The sequence below is a fragment of the Ipomoea nil genome, unplaced genomic scaffold (assembly GCF_001879475.1).
Source record: "Ipomoea nil cultivar Tokyo-kokei standard unplaced genomic scaffold, Asagao_1.1 scaffold2921, whole genome shotgun sequence".
Taxonomy (NCBI): domain Eukaryota; kingdom Viridiplantae; phylum Streptophyta; class Magnoliopsida; order Solanales; family Convolvulaceae; genus Ipomoea; species Ipomoea nil.
In genome coordinates, this window is record NW_017619349.1 from 543,646 (window position 1) to 565,466 (window position 21,821).

Genomic DNA, 21,821 nt, shown 5'->3' on the forward strand with positions numbered 1-21,821 from the left:
CGGATATACTTTACAAATTCTAATTTTAAATTTTAAAATTAATTTGCAGATCAAATTTTTGTTTGTTATGAATGTTACAAAGATTGATTTTAATATCAGTTTAAATGTCATGTTAATTGCTATTTATCCTCCCCTCCTATATATATCTAGGATGAACATGAGATTTTAACAACACTGAAAATCTACAACTTTCTCTCTCGAAACCCTGCTCATCTTCCTCCTTTTATTCTGTGTTTAAAACTAAGTTCTAGCTAGTTCGTCGGCCTTAGTTGTTTGAGTGTTCAATCACTAAGTTGTAGCTTGTTTTATATTGGAAAACGTAACTGAGGCTACAACGCTCCTAGCACCAAAATGAGGTAGCAAATAAGGTTTTTAAAGATAGCGTAGGTATTACAAGACTCAAGCTTATAAAACTAGTTCTCATTTTCTTCCTTGTGCTTTTTATTTTTTTTTCTGGAATAATATTTTCATAGTATTATTTTCCTAATAGTGAACACCATGCATTAATATTCTCACCTAATAGATCATTAAGTCATCATGATTTACTCTTATACTATTTTGCCGAGTTAAAGTATGGTTTTAAAGTGAATAGTAGTTGAATATATTTCACTTTTTGTAGATAATGCAAGAAGAAGAGAGAGAGCTTGAAGGGGCAAAGTTTACTATATTATTGCATGAACTCTATTTTGTAGTTCTATTTTTCACACAATAGTTTAATTATATTAATATTAAAGTACTATTTTAATTACACTCTAGGTTCATTTGACAATATATGTTATTGTATGATTCTGAATTTTAGTTTCATTTTTCCTACACAATAGTTTCATTATAACAACACTAAAGTATCATTTTAATTATACTATAATTTCATTTGACAATATACGTTGTTGAATGAACTATATTTTTTAGTTTCATTTTCCACACACAATGATTTCATTCTAACAACACTGGAGTATCATTTTAATTCTACTACAGTTTTATTTGACGATCATGGTCCACTTAGCAATCTGGACCATGGTTCACCGTATAACAACTGGCTTGAAGGTGAAAAAGGCCCAAAATAAAGATGATAAATTGGCCATCGTCTAGTATGCATTTCTTTGTCTACAATGATCCAATTGAGATTATTCAAGGGACACTGAAAAACTAACTTATAAGGCCACAACGTTTCTGAGAACACCAAAATATAAATTTGAGTTTAAGAAAGTATAAAATCAAGTCGAAGACGCACCAAAAAATCTGTCGACCCAGTGAAAAAGATATGAGCACAACAGGCAAGAAGAAGACATGAGTAGAGGACAAGGGCCCACATGAATAGCTCAATTGGTCATAGGGATGAAGTTTGGAAAGAATGATCAGGGTCGAGTCTCATCAGCGACAATGTGATAGTAATCTCTCAAAGGTCTAGCCTATATGGTTCAATTGAGTTACCATGATTTATATCTTCTCAAATATTCTGTTGGGTTGGGATGTGAGGGGCCCTTAGGGTTGGAAATTTGACCATTTGGGAAGAATGGGTAGGGGACAAGGGTGAGGAGTTGTGTGTATATATTTTTGTGCTTTAATTACTTGTACCTTATACTTTTTAATGGCTTGTACCTTGGTAGGTTTATAAATACACCTACTCAACTCTTTGTAAAAATCATTGAAATGTTGTAAAAGAATCCTAGGTTGGTTTCTTCTCTTTAAAATTCAAGATTTCAAACAATTTTGTTGGACGGAGGTCGGTAAAGGTCAAGTATAGCACCTGATGATTGGGAATTTGGGGATTTGTTGGGCGGAGGCTGGTAACGAGATTAAAAGGGACATCTCGAAAATTTGTGGTAATATAAAGAAATAAAGTTGCGCATTTATTACTAGTTATAACTTTTGGCGTAAATGATGTTATACTTCTTGAGATGTAATTTATTTATTTTTAATTATTATACCCTTTCAGACTACACAAAGTCGTTGTTTTATGGAAAAGCGTGCAATCGCTATCAGAAAGTGTGTTATGGATGAAGTCAACTTTAATAGACATCTCCCACGAAGAGTCTAACTTAAAACTATGATTACCAAACTAACTATCTGACAAATTTGAAAGGAGGTTGCTCCCTACTACTATAAGTTTTGTAGAGTTTTGGAAGTACATCATTTGCTTGATTCAAATAGTTTGGGAAGAAATATTTTAAAACCTAAATTCAAGTAACAAAGTTGGGTTTTTCAAAAAAAAGTAACAAAGTTGGTTATCACAACGAGACTCGTGAGAATTGCATTAATTATAGACATTTCTGCACTTGTAAGTTGTAACCTAACAATATACAAATGTTGTCCACAATAAACTATTATAAACATGGAATCCAAATGCTTCAATTAGTTATCAAGATTTGTGTTATTCATTCTAATATCAAGTTTTTACTAAAATATGAAACAACTATTCTTTTAAAGACAAAAATAAAATTTGACAAAAATTTATGTGAGAGTGTTTTACAAATTCTTATCGATGACATGGGTCAGATCAAGATGAAAGTGTAATACTTATACTAGAAAATGTAATACTAATTAGAAATAAAGTGTTTGTTACTTATAAGAAAAAGAGTAATATATTTTGGAAAAATGTAATATTTTTATATTTTGATTTAAATGTAGAAAAATGCTCTTTTCCCCTCCTAATTTTTCATACCAAATTTCTCCCATGAGGTGGCTTTCATTCATGGGGTGCCAATAAATTAGCTGACACAACTACTAATTAAAAATTAAATGTAGCTACTAATTAGATGATGCCACCTCAGGAGGGAAAATTTTAAGGAAAATACAGGAGGAATTTGTAGCATTGTTCTAAAAGTAATACATTTTTCCTCAACAGTATTACAATTTACACTTTCGGTTATAAGTAATAAACACTTTATTCTTAATTAGTATTATATTTTTTAGTATAAATATTGCATTTCCATCTTGACTTTGACTCGTTTCATGGATAAGAATCCATGAAACGACCTCATAGGAGAGTCACTCATACAAGAGATAATTCCAGCATTAGTCCTCCGACTATCATGATTTTCCACAATTGGTCCTTGACTTTTAATTTGGACAATTTAGACCCTTGACTATCAAAAAGTTTCCGATATTGGTCCTTCCGTTATCATGTGGTTAAGTGAACGTTAAAATGAAGGCTAAAATTGTCTTTTAACCCCTTAACGTATTTTCCAACAAAAAACACTTCCTTCTTCTCCGGTCAATCTCCGTAGAATCTGTATTTCCGATTCGGTAGCTGATCTCAGTGTTAGCTGTAGCAAACGCCACTACCTATGGTGACAGTGTTGGAGGTGGAGCCGCCGAGCCTGTTGAGGTACGTGATTGGAGTCGTCATCATGATGGCCGGCGTCGTTTTGCCTCTCGGCTACATGATGTTCCGCAACAAGTGTGTGCCTTCCTCTTCTTACTCCAAACAGACGTAGGAACAAGGTTTTGATATAGAGGTGTGCAAGAGGAAACTCAGGGAAGTGTCAAAAGCTTCTTTTTTATGCTTTGATGGGGGGGGGGGGGGGAGGGGGGGGGGGGTAGCAAAAAGGTGGGAGGAGAGCTCTGCTGCATATTATTGTAAATGCATTAAAATCCATTTTGTAGTGTGTTCAATTGATTAGACATTTCAATGGATATGGGTGTTGATTCCTAGAGTTTTAGTTTGGTTCTGTTTTCATGACTGGGGTCACACGATGGCTCTTATTGCTACTGATCAAATAAGAAAGAAAGAAATTATTGATGTTTAACCGTGAAAAAACAAAAACAAAAAAAACATCCATAGCGTATGATTTCTCCCGACCTCACCACCGGGGAAAAGGAAGCGGTTATGACCATGGCGGAAAAGGAGAGAGAAGAAAGGACGCGTGGGTGATGGGTGGATGCGACTGCGAATACGGCGTCAGTGGCGATGTGAAAGAGCCGCCGAGCCCGGTGCCGCCGTCGCCACCCCCGGCGAGGAGAGAGCCCAAGGCGGTGGACGAAGATCTAACATCCATAGCGTATACGCGATTGATGGAGGTCGCTGCTCACCGGAGATGGATGTCGTCGGACCTGCTGCCTTCGCCGGGAAGAGGGCCAACCGTCTTTGCTGTTGACGAGAGAGGGAGGGAGGAGTAAAAACGAAGGTTCAGCAGCCGCCGCCCACCTGCTACGCCGGAGCTTGCCTTCTGTTGACCGATCTCGCCGGAGGAGAAGAAGATGTTGCAGGATCTGCTATCATCTCTGTTTCGCCGGATCCACTTCCATCTCTGTTTTTAAACTACTGTGGTTCTCTGTGATTGCTGGCAAGGAAAGAAAATTTAAGGCTAGGGGGAGAAGAAGCTGAGGGGGAGTGAAGAAAAGTGAGGATGGAGGTGGCGATAGCTTTGGTGGCCATTGATGGGGTTGCCTCTTGCCGCCAAAGAGAGAGAGAGAGATGGTGATGGTGGGTAAAGCCGAGGGAGAGAGAGAGCAGATACAAAGGTTTTTTTTTTTTTTTTTAAACCGTATATGGAGTTTAATAGCGTATATGGAGGAGATACATGATGTATTATACGCAAGGGACATAAAAAGACTTTTTTAACCCTCATTTTAACGTTCATTTAACAACATTATAACAGAAGGACCAATATTGGAAACTTTTTGATAGTCAAGGGTTTAAATTGTTCAAATTAAAAGTCAAGGACTAATTGTGGAAAATCATGATAGTCAGAGGACTAATGCTGGAATTAACTCCTCATACAATTTAGAGGTAAAAACAAATATTGAAATGTAAGATCCCACATCAAAATTTATTTATTTATTTTTAGAATATTGAAATGTAAGAGCGCACATCAAAAGTAAAAGGAATGAAAGTGTGCGACCACTCACGTTTTGTAACAATAAAGTGAAAAATAAATATGAAAAGTTTAAAAAAGAGATATAGCTAATAGTACAATAAGCAATAAAAACTCATGAACCCAATATGCATTAGAAACAATGGCGGAGCCACTTGTGTCCTTCTGGTTACTCGGAGTCAACATCGGCAGTGTACCATTTGGGTTCGGGTTCGACCCGTAAAGGTCTTGGACCCCTTGAATATCATCGTCAGCGAGCTCCACTTTCCGGGTCACCGGCGGCAATGTCGGGTACATGATTGCCCCTTCCAACGACGAGTGACCCAAACCCAATATATGTCCGATTTCATGAACCGCCACCGACTCCAGATCCGTGGCGGATAAAACCGACCCGGCCGAGCTCAAGAAGTCGCCGTCGAGGACCCAATTCTCGTCGCCGTCCATGTGGAGCCGCCCGTTCGGCGGGGAAAACGCGTGGGCCAGCGTCCCCAATGCGCCGTCGAACGGCTCCCCGTCGCCGTGGTCCCCGCGGAAGAACCCGACCCGAATATCCGCGTCCGTGAACGCCGCCGTTTCCGTGAAAGTCAACGGCGTCACCTCCGACCACCGCTCAAACGCCCGAGCAAACACTCCCTTCACCGCGTCGGAGAGCTGATTCTCCGGCAGGAACGCGTAGCTCAGCTCCGTCTTCCCCGGCGGCCACCGCGGCCGGCCCGGAAAGAAGGAGTAATGCGCCGGCACGGCAGTCGAGTTCGCCTTAAACTTGCCGGCGTTCATGGCGGACGAGCCATTAACGATATCCGCATTTCCGCATCTGGGTATGACCAAATGCCGGATCGTCGGCGCGTCGAGCTCGCCGGTGGGTTTAAGGTTGAAGTTGAGCTGATAAGTCTTGACGGCGGACTCGAGCAGATCGTCAAAGTCGTCGGTGAAGTTGGAGCCTAAAGAAGCGTTAATGTAGCCGAAACGCTGGAAATAATTCTTCAGTTTTGATAATCCGGCGACGTTCTGGCCGGTGTGGCTGCCCAGATATTTCTGGAAAACGTCCCAGCCGGCGCTGCCATTTCCGACCAACGTACGAGGAATCGATGAAATGTTTGGAAAGAAATGGGCACTACTTAGATTTAGAGTGCTTGAAAAAGAAAGGAGTAAAGTATAAAATCCAAGAAATATATAAGCTTTCATTTTGGATTTGAGTTTAATTGACTGAATTTGAAGTAAAGCAAGAAGCTTTATAAGTAGCGAGGAAGTTTGAGGTGGAGGAGGGGGTTGACGAGTTGACTTGTGATAAGTATTTTATTTTATTTTTTATCACTCTGGAAAATGGGGGTAAATGAACGAAATTATTTGTGAGCTACCAAATTAGGATAAGGATCTGAAATAGATTCTTTAACTATAAGTCAAAGTGTAATTAGTCTTTAAATTAAAAAAAAAATTAATTAAATATTTTATCTCTTCACTTTTATATAGTTTAGCCATTAATTTCTTAAAGTTGTTCAATTAGCATATTTTGCAAGTGAACTCAATATAATAACAGGTAAAATTAAATTTTAAAAAAATATTTAAAAATAAACTTTAAAAAAAAAAAAAACAAAAACAAAACAGATTGTCGACTTCTCCTCCAAGTAGAAGCCAGCAATCTGGCCTCTGAAGCCAGGTAGGCTTCTTTGTTCGGTTGGACGGTGAAACCGCCATATGTTTTTTTTTTTTTTAATTACTTTATCTGAATTAATTTTTTTAATTTTAATTAATTTTTGAAATAAAAAAAAATATCGGTTACCTAGAAATTTTTTTTAATTTACTTAATTGCATAAAAATGAGAAATTTTAAGTGTCTAATTTTTTAATTTAGGGGCCTAATTGCACTTTGACATATAGTTGAAACGTCTATTTGATCCTTATCCCACACAAATTTGATTTGATTATTGTTAAGTTGAGTTTAATCTCAAGTAGTTCAAGTAATGAATCATGTCAAATTTGAACTTCTTAAAACTCAGCTCAAGTAACTCACGAACTTTTTTAAAAATTCACGAACTTAATTAGAGTTACTAAATCAATAGTGACCAACTTATCTATGGTTATCTCAAATTAAAAATATATATTAAAGCTATAATCCATTTAATAGCATTGACATGATACGGAGTATTATTCTCGCCATTTTTATCAATACCAAGTGTATGTAACATTAAAAGAACTCAATCAAAATATATTATAAAGAAAGGGTAGGGTTGGACTTTGTCAAACAATGATTAATTGATCATAGTGACATGTTACTTACAGTTAATGTGAGTTGCAGAGTTGGACTTTTTTTAAATAAAAAAACAAATTATTGTAATAAACTATGCCTAATTATTATTATTATTATTATTATTATTATTATTATTATTATTATTATTATTATTATTATTATTATTATTATTATTATTATTATTATTATTATTAAAAACGAAGTTATGCAATTTCATTTATTTAAAGTCAATGCAATTTTATATCAACTTGTAGTTTAAAATATAGTTTCATAAAAAATTATTCGAAATTTGAAAAGAATAATTTTAAGAGTTAATACCACAAATGGCCCTCTGACTATTGGAATAGTACTCTTTTTAGTCATCGACTTTTAATTCGACCAAAACACATACCTCAACTTTCATTTTTGACCACAAATAGTTCTCTATTAGTTTCTCTGTTAAGTGAGTGTTAAATTTAAGAGTATTATCGTCAAATCAAAGAAAAAAACATAAAATAGTTAACAACTCCATTTGAGCTACCTTTCTTGATGCTGCAATTCGAAAATGCGGTGGGGATACTGAGAACAAATTCATACAGTTTCTTTGGAGATGATGCAAAGTTCACCGGGAGAGATACCTTTCTTCACGAATTCATGGGCTACATACCCAACAGCCACTCCGCCGAGTATCACGAATTCAACGTTTGAGCACCCAAACGAAGAACCCGACGAACTAGAGCACGGGCAGGACATAGTCGACAAGAAGGAGTAGGAGCATAGTTTTGATGAGAGAATAAAATCTGGTGTGTGTGTTGTGTCTCTTGTTCACAAAAACCTCCTCGTTTTACCCCTTCTTATATAGGGATGAAGAAATGAATAACATTCATTATGGCCATTAAACCAGCCTTGTAACACCTGAAACAGCCCGCCACTAAATGAGATTAAATTCTAAATTTAAAAATTAGAATTAATAGACAATTAATTCCGTAACTGATGAATTTAATCGCATTCGCCCTCTCAAGTCCAATGGCTTTGTGTTGGAAAAATAATACCGAAACAGCAAGGCCAGCCAATTTCCGGACGACCATAGGTGCCGGCGTACACGATTGACCACTCAAAGTTTATATTGATAACAATTGAAAGTTAAACTTTTCATTTTGTCAATTTTTTTGATATGCCTCCTCTGCATAATGGTCATGAGTTAGCTAAGAAACTTCTTGTTTGTTTAAATATTTTGGCGCCAATACTTCGCGACGTGATTTAATTCCGTTGTCTTTTCCATCGCCATTTTGCAACGGAATGTATTTTACAAAAAATAAAATAAAATAAATAAAGATCTTGTGAAAATGAAATTTTTTTTTGGGGGAGGGGGGGGGGGGGGGGGGTGAGGGTGAAAAGGAAGTTGTATATGCTCTTTGAAGCATATAAAGTTGCATCTATGATCGCGGCTACTAATTCAATAGTAACCACTAGTCCATTTTAAAATATGCCATATATATATGAGTCCTCCGAGTATAGTAGTCTTGCCACGTTTAGTCCTAAATTTTGAAATTGACCGCCTATGGTCCTTTGACTTTCAAATTGTTACCATATATGGTCCAAGTTAACCACACATGCCCCTTCAACTTTCAAATTTAATCAGACGTGGTCCTCCTGCAAGCAACAAGATAATAAAATTTTGCCCCACCACGCACGCACCACTCTTAATATGAAACATATCTACAAAATATTACATAATTTTTCCCCACCACACACCACTCTTAAGTCTTAAGAGCATCCGCACTATCACTATTTTGGGGTGGGGTGGAGTGAGGGGGTGGTCAGAGCTAAAAATTGATGGTGGGTTTTTGTAAAAAAAAAAATCTCCTACAATCCTGTAAAATATTTTTCTTTTTGTAAGAGATAGAAAGAAAGAAAAAAAGTTGTGTGGACACACGCCTCACCCAAAGGGTGTGTTTTGAACACGTGCATGCTAGACTGCCTAGACGCATCAGAGTGGTCGTTAACTAAAGATCACACTTATTTGATTTTTATTTTTGAGATGTTGCTAGCAAGGAGGTTCAAAGCTAAAAACTAAGTGTGGGTTTTTGTAAAAAAAAATAATAAATAAATAAAAAATCCTGCAATTATGCACTTCAATTTTTCTTTTAACAACTTTGTAGTCGGTTTAATTTTTAGGCAATTGGTAGATTAATTTTAATTTTATAATTATCAATCGAATAAATATTGATATGTTTATTTTAAAGAATTAATTTTAATTAAAATTACGAATTAAAAATTATAATAAATAATTAAAATAGTTAAAATATAATTTGTGTAAAATGATGGGTCCATACAAAACTTGTAAAAAATTCAAATGGTTAAAAAAAATAATTTTTGAGACTAAGTAAAATAGTAAATGTTTAACCTCATAAAACTAGAGAAAAAAAAAAAAAAACTCATGCTTTTATCTTTAAAAAAAAAAAAAAAAAAAAAAAAAAAAAAAAAAAAAAACTCATGCTTTTGAGGTTACTCTAATAGGAAACATCCGCACAATATTACATACGTAATGTACTAATGTGGGAGGTCATAGAGTCAACCATGACAGCCTATACATAAGAATTTCATTTTATTTTCTGAAATAAAATATTTTAAAGAATATTCTATTCTAGAATATAGAATGAAACATATTAGATAATTGATCTGAAGAGTCAACCATGACAGCGTATACTTCTCCAAGATTCTCATTCATCGAACTTTCCCAGGCGGCGGCGGCAACGCCTCCATGCGCTCTATATAAACCCCATTTCACCTATCCATCCACCCATCTTCCTACGTTAATTTAACCCATATATATCAGATTAAACCAGCAACTAACGATGATGTCGTCGTCTTCGTTCTCCGGCCGCCGGCGGGCAGAAACATGGGATCCGGAAACTCTTAGCAGCGAGCAGGCGAGCGGAGACAGCGGTGGGTTTACCTCAAAGTTGTCGAGCAAGATGAGCGAACAGTTGGAGACGATTAAGGTTGCGGCTTCGGCGGGGTTTCGACGGATTAAGGAGAGCGAGAAGTTGGACAAGATTATGGTGCTAAGTTCCAAAGGCGTGGAGAAAGTGAAGGATGGGGCGTGGTCTGGGTTTCAGTGGATAAAGGACAAGTGCCGCAAGACTGCTCAAAATTCACGAGTAGTCATTGTATGATACAACAAAATAATATATAGGATGTAATATATATAGGATTGATGAGTTTTGGCTTCAATCATATCTATACAATTATTTTATTGACAATTATAATCAATCTTGATTATATTATCCTGCATGTGTAAACTTAGAATTACCTATTTAAATACGCAAATTCAACATTCAATTATCTATACATGAACAATTCCAATATAATCTTGCACTCATATACTTTAAAGTACTTATTTAAAAATAAAATATTAGACATTATCCTAATCGTGTAATGCGCGTAAAAAAATTAGTTTTAATAATAAGGGTCAAATAGGTTGTGCAACTAAAGTGGGAAATTATTGTAAAGAGGTTCTTTTTTTTTTTTTTTGGGAGCAAAAGGAGGGTAAAAACCCGGGGTTAGCTACTACATGTTACCAAGAGCACGCTAAGCGCTTCCACGGTGAACTCTAGCTCCAACCATGTCTTCCCAAAGTAGCGATCGTACCGCCACCGGCGGAGAAACGAGGATCGTCGTGCCCAACGCATGGGCAAGCGCAGAGGCCGCAAGTTCGTCAGCGACCCGGTTCTGCTCCCTTACTATGTGCCTGAACTGCACGTCCTCAAATCTACCTCTTTCCCGTATGCAGGCCAGCAGAACATTTCACCTTTTACCCATACCATGTGAGCTCAAACTGAGGGCCTGAACAATGCTAGCAAAGTCGCTTTCCACGATTAGCTGCTGCACCCCGAGGTTTGCCGCCAATCGGAGCCCCTGAAGGACTGCCCACGCCTCAGCTTCCTCCGCAGAACACGACCCAATGTGGTGATGAAAGCCATGAACCCATCGCCCCTGGCTGTCTCGGATAACGCCTCCACACCGCGCTCGCTTCGCCGCCCCCTTGCAGCAGCCGTCCACGTTCAGCTTGAGCCATCCCGCACAAGGCTTCTCCCATGCTGACGCGTCAGCCGTAGCAGTGCCATGTCTCGCCGTGGGTGCCCAACGCTTCTGAAAGGCAGCCTTCACTTCCGCACATTGATCACGGATCCAATGGCAACGGTGGGCGTAGCTTGTTACCTGCCCTTCGAACACCCGTGCGTTGCGCCATCTCCAGCACCACCACAAAGAAATCCCGAAAATCTCCCGCCACCCCTCCGGGAAGCCCAGTCGGGTTCCGGCCTTCAGGTTGACTGCGAGCCACCGTGCCGAATCCAGACCTTTGAGCCGCTGCACTGTTGCCAGTGAGAGCAGCGACTCCCACATTCCCTCCACCGCTGGACAGTCCCTGAAGATGTGAAGTAGCGTCTCCGGAGTACCTGCACAACAAGAACACGAATTATCACTTGTGAAATGTCTCTTAACCCTTTCAACGTTAGTCATCACTTTCTCGTGCTTCACAAGCTAGAGAAAGGCCACCATTTTGCTGGGGATCCGAATTTTCCAAATAGCTTTCCAGTCCGTGTCTAACACCCCATCATGCTCCGCCTCCAAGATCTCATAAGCCGAGCTAATCGTGAAGTTCCCGCTTAAATCCTTGCTCCAGCCCCAAGTATCGTCTGCATCCTCCTCCTCTAGAACAATATGGCCATTAACCCTGGCTTTCCAGGCCTCAGGTAGTGCATCACCGAGTAGCTCCCATTTCCACCCACGCCCTTGCTCCCAGTAATCCGCCACCGTCGCATACAGCTCCGGCAGCGGGAGCGGGGCGCTAATATGTTCAAACAGCTTGTGATCCGTCGCCCAGCTATCCATCCAGAACTGAGTGTGCCTCCCGTTGCGAACGACCCTAGTCAATCCCCGTTCCAGCACATGAGTCGCGCTGGTAATTCCTCTCCACACATTCGACGCACGGCCTCCAGCTGCCCCACCTTGCAATCCACTTCGCCCAGAATACTTGTGTTGCAAAGCTTACACCCAGATGGTGTCGGGCTCGGTCTTCATGCGCCAGCCTAGCTTTGCCATAAAAGCCAGGTTAACGTTGCGGAGATTGCGAATTCCCAAACCTCCCCTCTGTTTGTCGCGCGTCACTGTCTCCCACTTGACCAGACTTGTGACCCGGTTGGCGCCGTCGCCACCCCATAGGAAGTTTCGTATGAGCTTTTCTAGCTTGTCACAAATCCCTCGCGGCATCCATACCGTCTGCATTGTGAAAGTAGGCATCGCGCTAAGCACTGCCTTGGCCATTGTGATGCGTCCGGCGAGAGTCAAAGTCTTGGCCTTCCACCCTTCTAGCCTAGCTGTTACTCTCTCAATTAGGCAGGCGTACAGCCCTTGTGTTACACGGCCATGTATCGAAGGCACACCGAGGTATCGGCCCAAATCCGTGGTTCTGGTGATGCGCAGCGCACCGGAGATTTCCTCAGCCACGGCCTCAGGAGTATTCTTTGAAAAAAAGACCTGAGATTTGCTGAAGCTAACTCTTTGGCCCGAAGCCCCACAGAACATATCCAAACATCGCATAATAACGTTGACCTGGTCCATGTTCGTCTCGGAGAACAACACCATATCGTCTGCAAAGCAAAGATGTGAAATAATCGGCCCCGAAGAGCCCAACCGGATCCCTTTCCAAGCCTTGTTTGCCACTTCGCCGGTAATGATCTGGCATAGACATTCAATGCAAAGTACGAACAAAGCTGGAGACATTGCGTCCCCTTGGCGTACTCCTCTTCCCGGCTTGAACTGCTCGGTGCAGGTCCCGTTCCATGCTATGGACATTGTAGGCGTGCGGACGCACTCCATAATCGCCCGCACCCAACCTGGTTCGAAACCTGCATCGAAAAGGGTGTCGTTAATAAAGTCCCAGTTAAGGCGATCATAAGCTTTTTCCAAGTCAACTTTGATGGCCATAAGGCCATTCCGCCCTTTATTGATGCGCATGGAGTGCAACACCTCTTGAAACAGAATCACATTGTCTGTGATTTGCCGGCCTGGTACGAAGGAGCTTTGGAAATGACCGATTAAACCTGGTAAAATGAGCTTAAGACGGTTAGTAATAGTCTTAGTGATCACTTTGTACGAAACATTACACAGGCTTATAGGCCTGAACTGCTTGATTGTTTCCGGCATTTGAACCTTCGGTATCAGCACAATTTGAGTATCATTCACTTTGTCGGGGAGCCTGCCCGTTTCCAGAGCTGTAGCCACCAGATCGTACACATCATCTCCCACCGTGTCCCACATCTTTTGGTAGAAGGCTGCATGAAGCCCATCCGGGCCTGGTGCTTTCAATGGGCTCATATCGAAAACAGCAGCTTTCACCTCATCTTTGTCAACCTTCCTATTGAAAATCTGCCAATCCGTAGCCCGAAGCCTCGGGAAGGACCCTCGCGGTGTCTCTTCAGCACCCCCGGTTGGTTCCTTTGTAAACAAATTCAAATAAAAGTCCTTGACATGTCGTAGGAGGGCTTCCTCTTCAAAGATCCAGCACCCGGCCGGCTTCATCTCTAAGGCCCCTGATCTTGTTACGTGCTCGGCGAATCATAGTAGCAGCGTGGTAAAACTTGGTGTTTCTGTCTCCCGACACTATCCACTCTTCTCGCGACCGCTGGAACCACATCAGCTCTTCTTGGTAGAGCACTTCTTCCAAATCCCCTTTTAGCTTCTTCTCAAGCTTCAGAAGACCTCTGTGAAAGGAGCTTGCCAAAACCCGTTGGATCCCTGCAATATGGCGCATCAGAATGTTCTTTCTGGTCGTGATGCTCCCGAATACCTCTTTATTCCAGATCCAAAGGTCCACCTGAACTTTGTCGATGTTGGCTTGTATGCCCAGCCCTGGGCTCCAGGCCCGCTTCACCACTTCTTCGAAATCAGGGTCGGTTAGCCAAGCGGCCTGCAGCTTAAACTGACTACTATTACCTCCCCCTCTTCTCTCAAACATGTGCAGCAGGAGAGGTGAGTGATCGGAGGAGATACGCGGCAAGTGTTGCACGAAGGCTTCCGTAAAACGCTGTCTCCACTCCACACTGCATAAGGCCCTGTCCAGCCTTGCCCCTTTGGCCGTTGAAGAGTCAACACCCCGGGCCCAAGTTAAACGCGGCCCACTGAATCCTAAATCAACCAAGCTTTCATTGTTTATCCAATCCACGAAGGCTTCCGTAAAACGCTGTCTCCACTCCACACTGCATAAGGCCCTGTCCAGCCTTGCCCCTTTGGCCGTTGAAGAGTCAACGCCCCGGGCCCAAGTTAAACGTGGCCCACTGAATCCTAAATCAACCAAGCCTTCATTGTTTATCCAATCCACGAAGAGGTTCTTAATACTCTGGTAAACAATCTGAATACCAGAGGAGAACTCTCATTCACGGAAAACTGCCTGATCAGGGGTAATGGGCCAAATTTGACTTTGATTTCCTCAGAGAGATGAGAATGGGGTGCCAAGTGTTCGAGGAGATTGATGGTTTGTTTTGTTAGCTGGGACTTTGCCTTTTCCTTTCCCAAAAAAAAAAAAAAAAAAAAAAAAAAAAAAATTATAGGCTAAAGTGCGATTAGTCCCTTAAATTAAAAAAAAAAATTCAATTAGACACTTCATCTCTTCACTGTTATGCAATTTAGCAAATAATTTCTTAAAGTTGTGCAATTAACTTATTTTGCAGGTAAACTCAAGGTAATAACATATCAAATTGATTTTTTTTAAAAATAATTTAAAATAAACTTAAATATATATATATATATATATATATATATATACCAAGTGGCTTGTAGTCCACTGGTATCGGATTGCTCCCCTAAGTGGGAGGTGTAAGGTTCAAACCTCAATTCAAGGCAATAGTGTGTATATGTAGAGTATCCCCTTTCTTATAATTAAATATATATATATATATATATATATATATATATTGATGGCTTCTCCGTCCAACTGAACCGAGGTGCCAAACATATTTTTTTAATTACTTTATTTGAATTAAGAATATATATATATCAGATTAACCCCATATATATATCAGATTAAACCAGCAACTAACGATGATGTCGTCGTCATCGTCGTTCTCCGGCCGCCGGCGGGCAGAAACATGGGATCCAGAAACTCTTAGCAGCGAGCAGGCGAGCGGAGACAGCGGTGGGTTTACCTCAAAGCTGTCGAGCAAGATGAGCCAACAGTTGGAGACGATTAAGGTTGCGGCTTCTACCGGGTTTCGACGGATTAAGGAGAGCGAGAAGTTGGATAAGATTATGGTGTTAAGTTCCAAAGGCGTGGAGAAGGTGAAGGATGGGGCGAGTTCTGGGTTTCAGTGGATAAAGGACACGTGCCGCAAGACTGCTCACAATTCAGATGTAATATTTATTGGATTGATTGATGTGTTCTGCATAGGGATATCAATTTAGCCTAAATCTGATGGGCCAACTCGAAAAAAATCGAAACCCACAGAGCTATGGTCAATCGTTATACGTTGGATCGGTGTCCAGCATGCTTGCTGGACACGGTTAAACAGTGCCGTTAGGCACTGTTATCTTTTCTTTATTTTTATTTTTATTTATTTTTTTTTTTTTAATTTCAGACCACTTCGTTATAGGAGTATATGTTCATAATTTTATTACTATATTATTAATAACTGTACATTCATAACTCCATAACTGTATGTTCATAACTCTATAACTGTACATTCATAACTCCATAACTGTACATTCATAACTCCATAACTGTACATTCATAACTCTATAATTGTACATTCATAATTTTCGAAGCTCTATGTTCACAATTTTAGAGCTCTATGTTCATAATTTTATCACTATATGTTCATAATTGTAAATTCATAATGTTAGAGCTCTTTGTTCATAATTCGATCAATAACTGTACATTCATAATTCCATAACTGTAGATTCATAATCTCATAACTGTAGATTCATAACTCCATAACTGTAGATTCATAACTCCATAACTGTACATTCATAGTCTTCGAAGCTCTATATTCACAATTTTAAAGCTCCATGGTCATAATTTTATCACTATATATGTTCATAATTGTAAGTTCATAATGTTAGAGCTCTGTGTTCATAATTTCATAATTGCATAACTGTACATTCATAACGGCATAACTGTACATTCATAATCCAAAAAAAAATAACGTCGTTAATGCCGTTAACGGCAAAACGCGCGCGATTTTTTTTTTTTTTTTTTATAACTAAATGACGCGTTTTTTTTTTTTGAAAAACGACGTCGTTTTGGGCCCGTGTCCACAATTCACTGTGGACACGGGTCCAGGGCATAATTTCCGAACGGGCTAGCCCGATAAAACACATTAGCCCGACGAGCCCGAAACCGATTAGCCCGATGCCCGATAGGGCTAGCCCGACAACCCAAACTATTGAAAACTATTCTTTATTATAGAAGTGATGTGAGACCTAACATATATTGAATAATTATTATATTTCAAAATAAATAAATAAATAAATAAATATTATATATATATATATATATATATATATATATATATATATATATATATATATATATATATATATATATATATATATATATATATATATATATATATATAAAAATTAAAATTAAAATTTTTAGTTTTTTAAAATTTAAATCAATATTAATCTAATATTTTGACTAAAAATTGATGAGGACGGAATTCTTCGTCCCTGCCAAATTCTGCGCGGGAACGTAGATAGGGACTATTTTTAATTTTTTGTTGAGGACGGAGATGGGGAGTATACTTCCCGCCCCGCTCCGTTGTCATCCATACTCTAAATATGGGTACTCACTTTTAGTTTCTAATTTTAGTTCAGATGGTTCAACCCTCCCGATTAGCCCAACAACCCGAAGTTTAGGGTTAGGGCCAAACCGAACCCGAGAATAAAATATTAATAAACCGATTTGCCCGACAACCCGACAGGGTTAGCCCGAAACCGAGTGGGCTGGCCCGATTGATATCCCTAGACTTCTGCATTTAAAGTGCATGTTTTAATTTGTTATGTATGGATATTGAATTAATTAATTAATTTTGGTATTTATATGTTATGCTGCGCTTTGTGTTATGACATTTTTTATTTTTGTGACAATAAGTTTATTTGTGTTTAGGGTTTAATACTCCGTAGTTATTAGCAACAAGTTTAATTAAGAATATTTTGCCAAAAACTGGTGTTCAAATGACACTTTTGTGGCTCTCTTCTCTGTTCTCCAACTCCAAATGGTATAGAATATATACTATCTGAGGATCCCCGGTAATAGGGTATTAACTCTTTGTTATCCTACTGGTGGAGAAAGTATAGAACATATACTATCATGTGCTAGAGAACACGAGCTCTATTAGTAGTTTAGTAGTGCAAAAGTTATTCCGTATTTAATAGAAAGTTTAAAAGAAATTTTATTAAGAGTTACTCCGTATTTAATATTTGGGAAGTGAAAAGAGAGACAAAATCTCCGGTGGCCGGAATCCGTCATCGGTGGCCGGATTTCGTCGCCGGAATTAAAATGACCGGTAAAAACAGGTCATTTATCAGTTTTTGGGCTTCATTGACCAAATTTAGCATGTTTGAGTGTTTAATTGACCTTTTATAAAGTTTAGGGGGCTAATTGATCTTTAGGGTAATATTTAGGGGTCTATTTGACCATTTTCTCAAAATATTATTGTTCAAGTATAATAAAAATCTTATGAAATAATGTAAGCATAATAAAATAAAAATAATTATTATAATAATAATAATAATAATAATATAAAAACCATATAAATTTTCTCCCAAAACTTAGCGGCATTTATATAATATCCTAATTTTTTAATTTAATTAATTATCAAAATATTGAAATTATATATTATATATTATTCATTTATGTGTAGACATACTTATTACTGTATATAAAGTAAATTAGGTAAATATATTCTTCAAATATAAATTAAGTATCTATATATAATTTTTTGGTAAGAAAATGTAAAATGGTAACTCTAATTTTAATTGGTAATTGGTAATATAATAAAAACCATAAATGTTACCCTTAATCATATCTAAACACCTATATATACATCACATTCTCTTCAATACAAACAGTACCAAGTTACAAAGAACCTAAGGGAATATTCTCTGCAACTGCATAGCAATGGTGTAGAGAACAGGGACTTCAAGAAGAGGAGGAACAAGACCCATATTCTCTGCGTATCCAGAAGAGCTGTTGCACTACGCCTACACATTTTGGTAAATCTCTGTATCCTTTTTCAACTCTTTTTTTTTTTAATAAAGAATAGAAAATCATATATACCATTGGTGAAATTTAAAATCTATCTACATATATTATATAAACTATGATTATATTGATCATATATATCATCTTCTTCATCATCAATTTGGACGAGTTTGCTCAACCCATTTAAAGGTATTTCTCTAATACCTTATCTCAATCCCTTAAAAGTTGTTTATTATTGGACTCTGGGCAGGATTAAATAATGCACTATTCATAGTGATAGAAAAAAAACTGACCATCTGATTATTAGTAGACTCTGAGCAACTAGATCTGCAGGTCATTTGCATGAGAGGGGACATCATTGAATGAGTTTGGACTATTAATATTTTTTTTTCCTGATGTGACGGTCCTTCCAGCACCAATAGGAGTAACACAAGGATTTGGAGCCATGGCAATGTGTTGAGGATCATGAGTAGTGCTCCTTGACAAAAGCCTAAAGCAACAGCATATGAATATGATAGAGATTTAATTATTTTAATTTTTATTTGATAAAGATTATTCTCTAACCAAACAATTAGTAATATTTAAGATTTATTGAAACAACCTTCATATTTTTGGTCAAATGAGTACACATGATGGAATATATGTTCATTGCACGGAATCTTAATATTCATTGAGTTTCCAAATCGTATATTGCATAAGAATTATTTTACCATAATATGAATTGTAACCAATTTAATAAATCTAAATATTAACAAGTATGTATGGTAATTTTATGTATGTTAATATTATTTCATATGGACGTAGTATCATAATATGATTTATAACCAATTTAAGAAATCTATATTGATAACCAGTTCAAGTATGTATGGTAATTGTATGCATGGTATTAAAAATAATAATTACGTATGGTATTATGTATAGTAATATTAGGTATGATATTTATTATGTAATGTGTAGTATTAATTAGGTTGTACATTTATTCTTTTCATATTCTCATATGGACGTAAATCCATAATATGGTATATAACCAATAACCAATGTGGTGTGTATATATATATGTATATATATATATAAAATTTTTCACTCCTTATTATAAAATAATAATTCAATAAAAGTTTTATATAAGTAAATAATCTGTAATATTTATCTTAAGTATAATTTGTCAAATTAATCAATTTTAATTTGATAATGATTATTTTCTAACCAAACAATTGGTAATATTTACGATTTATTGAACCAATTCATATATATTTTTTTCCATCCAGACTAATTTTAATGGTCAAATTAATAATAAATTTTATTAGTTATTAATTAGCATAATATTAATTTATTATGCATAATAATTGTATAAAAATAAATTACCGTTCAAATGAGTACACAAGATAATATACATGTTCATTGCACGGAATCTTAATATTAATTGAGTTGTCAAATCGTATATTGCATAAGAATTATTCTTACCTTACTATATACAATTACAAATTTATTCCGAAATTCTGAAAATTAAATAAGTTATAAATCTAATTTTAAATATGTATTTCCTGTTTTTTCATTTTTAATTTATACAACTAATTTATTAATTTATATACACAATTTTTTGCTGCTTTTAATAAAATAATTCACTACATTTTTTTTTCAGTAAGTAATTCCTCTAAGCAAATAATCCGTAATATTCTCTGATATACTTTACACAATTTAATCATTTTTTATTTTTATAATTTCTAATTTATTAAATAATATATATATATATATATATATATATATATAATTTAATATAGATATAATTAGATAAAGCTTATTTTGTGACCAAACAATTAGTAATATTTATGATTTATTGAACCAATTCGTAAATGATTCAATCTATACTATAATTAAAAACAAAATCCTATTTACTTGATTTCCCACCCAAACAATAGTAAATAGTAAAGGTAAATTAAAAAAAAAAAAGAATGGAAAAAAAGAACATAAATATTTCACAATAATATTCTACACCATCTGTTAAAAATGGAATGGAAATTAGGTAAACTGAAAAAATAACTGAATATTAATAATTAACTCAAAATTAAAAATGGAAAAAGGAACATGAATTAGGTTAATTGAAAAAGGAAATAAATATTTATAATTGACTAAAAATAAAAAATGATCTATAATTGACTAAAATGGAAAAGGAAAATGGTCAAATTATTACATTTTAATTTTTTACAATAATATTACACAATATAGTACATCAAATCATAATTATGTCATAAATCTTTCACAATTTTAAAAATGGAACAGAAATATTTCAATAATAATATTTTACATCATCAAGTAAACGTAAATTTAAAATGAAAAGGAAATATTTAAATAATAATATTCTACATCATCAGTAATAAAGGCATATTCTAATCAATAATAAAGTTAAATTAAAAATGCAATGAAAATTAAAAATGAAAGGGAAATATTTTAATAATAATATTCTACATCATCAATTAAAAATGGAACGAAAATTGGGTAAAATATCACTACATCTGATATTCTAATTGGCTAATTGACCAATTGACTGAAAATAAAAAAAGAATAATTTGCTGAAAATGAATATGATATTACTAATTAACTGAAAATATAAAATGAAATGAAATATTAATAGTTGACTGCAAATAAAAAATGATCTATAATTAACTAATATGAAAAAAATAAATGGTTAGGTCATTGCATTTTAATTAAAAATTGATGGAAACTAAAATTTGACAGAAATATTTCAACAATAATATTCTACATCATAGATAATAAAGGCATATTTTAAACAATAATAAAAAATTAAAAATGCAACGGAAATATTTCAATAATAATATTATACATAATCAATTAAAACTCGAACGAAAATTATGTAAAAATATCATTGCATATGATATTCTAATTGACTAATTGATTAAAAATAAAAAAGAATAATTGGCTGAAAATGAATATGATATTACAAACTGACTTAAAATATAAAAAAATTCCTAATTGACTAATATTCTACCATTATATATTTTCACTCGAGTCACCCATCATGATGGACTGAAGGTGTTAGCTATAGACGATGATGGACAAGATTGTGTTGCTACTACCAATGTCGAAAGATGTTTCAATAATGTGTACATACAATCGTTGACATTTTTTTTAAATGACAAATTTGCTATATATCTAGACAAAAAATATATATATCTTCCATACAAATGAATTAAGATAGTAATTCTTTCCTATAACTGAGTTGCTTGAGAATGAGCACATTTGACTAATTTATATAAAAAAAAATACTAAACAATGATAAATAAAATCTCCAAAATTACAGCACCGCATGCGTACATCTACACATTAGCTATTAATTTGAGCAATCATTTGCTCAAATTTAAGCAATGATAACATCAAAACACATAAATAATCCAAACCATATGTTCAATTGCACTATATAATATTTGATGTTATAATTTAAATAATTATATATTGATCCAAATATTCTTAATATATTACAACAAATCCATTCT

At 36.2% G+C, this 21,821-nt stretch overlaps 1 protein-coding gene across 1 annotated transcript; it reads right to left on the reverse strand.

The window, feature by feature from the left end:
- Positions 1 to 4,877: 4,877 nt before the first annotated feature.
- Positions 4,878 to 6,013, reverse strand: LOC109160787 (metalloendoproteinase 2-MMP-like). The gene has a single exon (XM_019309030.1). The coding sequence runs from the start codon at positions 6,000 to 6,002 to the stop codon at positions 4,890 to 4,892; it is 1,113 nt and encodes a 370-aa protein (XP_019164575.1). The 5' UTR covers positions 6,003 to 6,013; the 3' UTR covers positions 4,878 to 4,889.
- Positions 6,014 to 21,821: the final 15,808 nt, after the last annotated feature.

What these genes read in the sequence shown, in the direction of transcription:
- LOC109160787 (XM_019309030.1), bottom strand. Translation starts at nt 6,002, where the DNA reads ATGAAAGCTTATATATTTCTTGGATTTTATACTTTACTCCTTTCTTTT.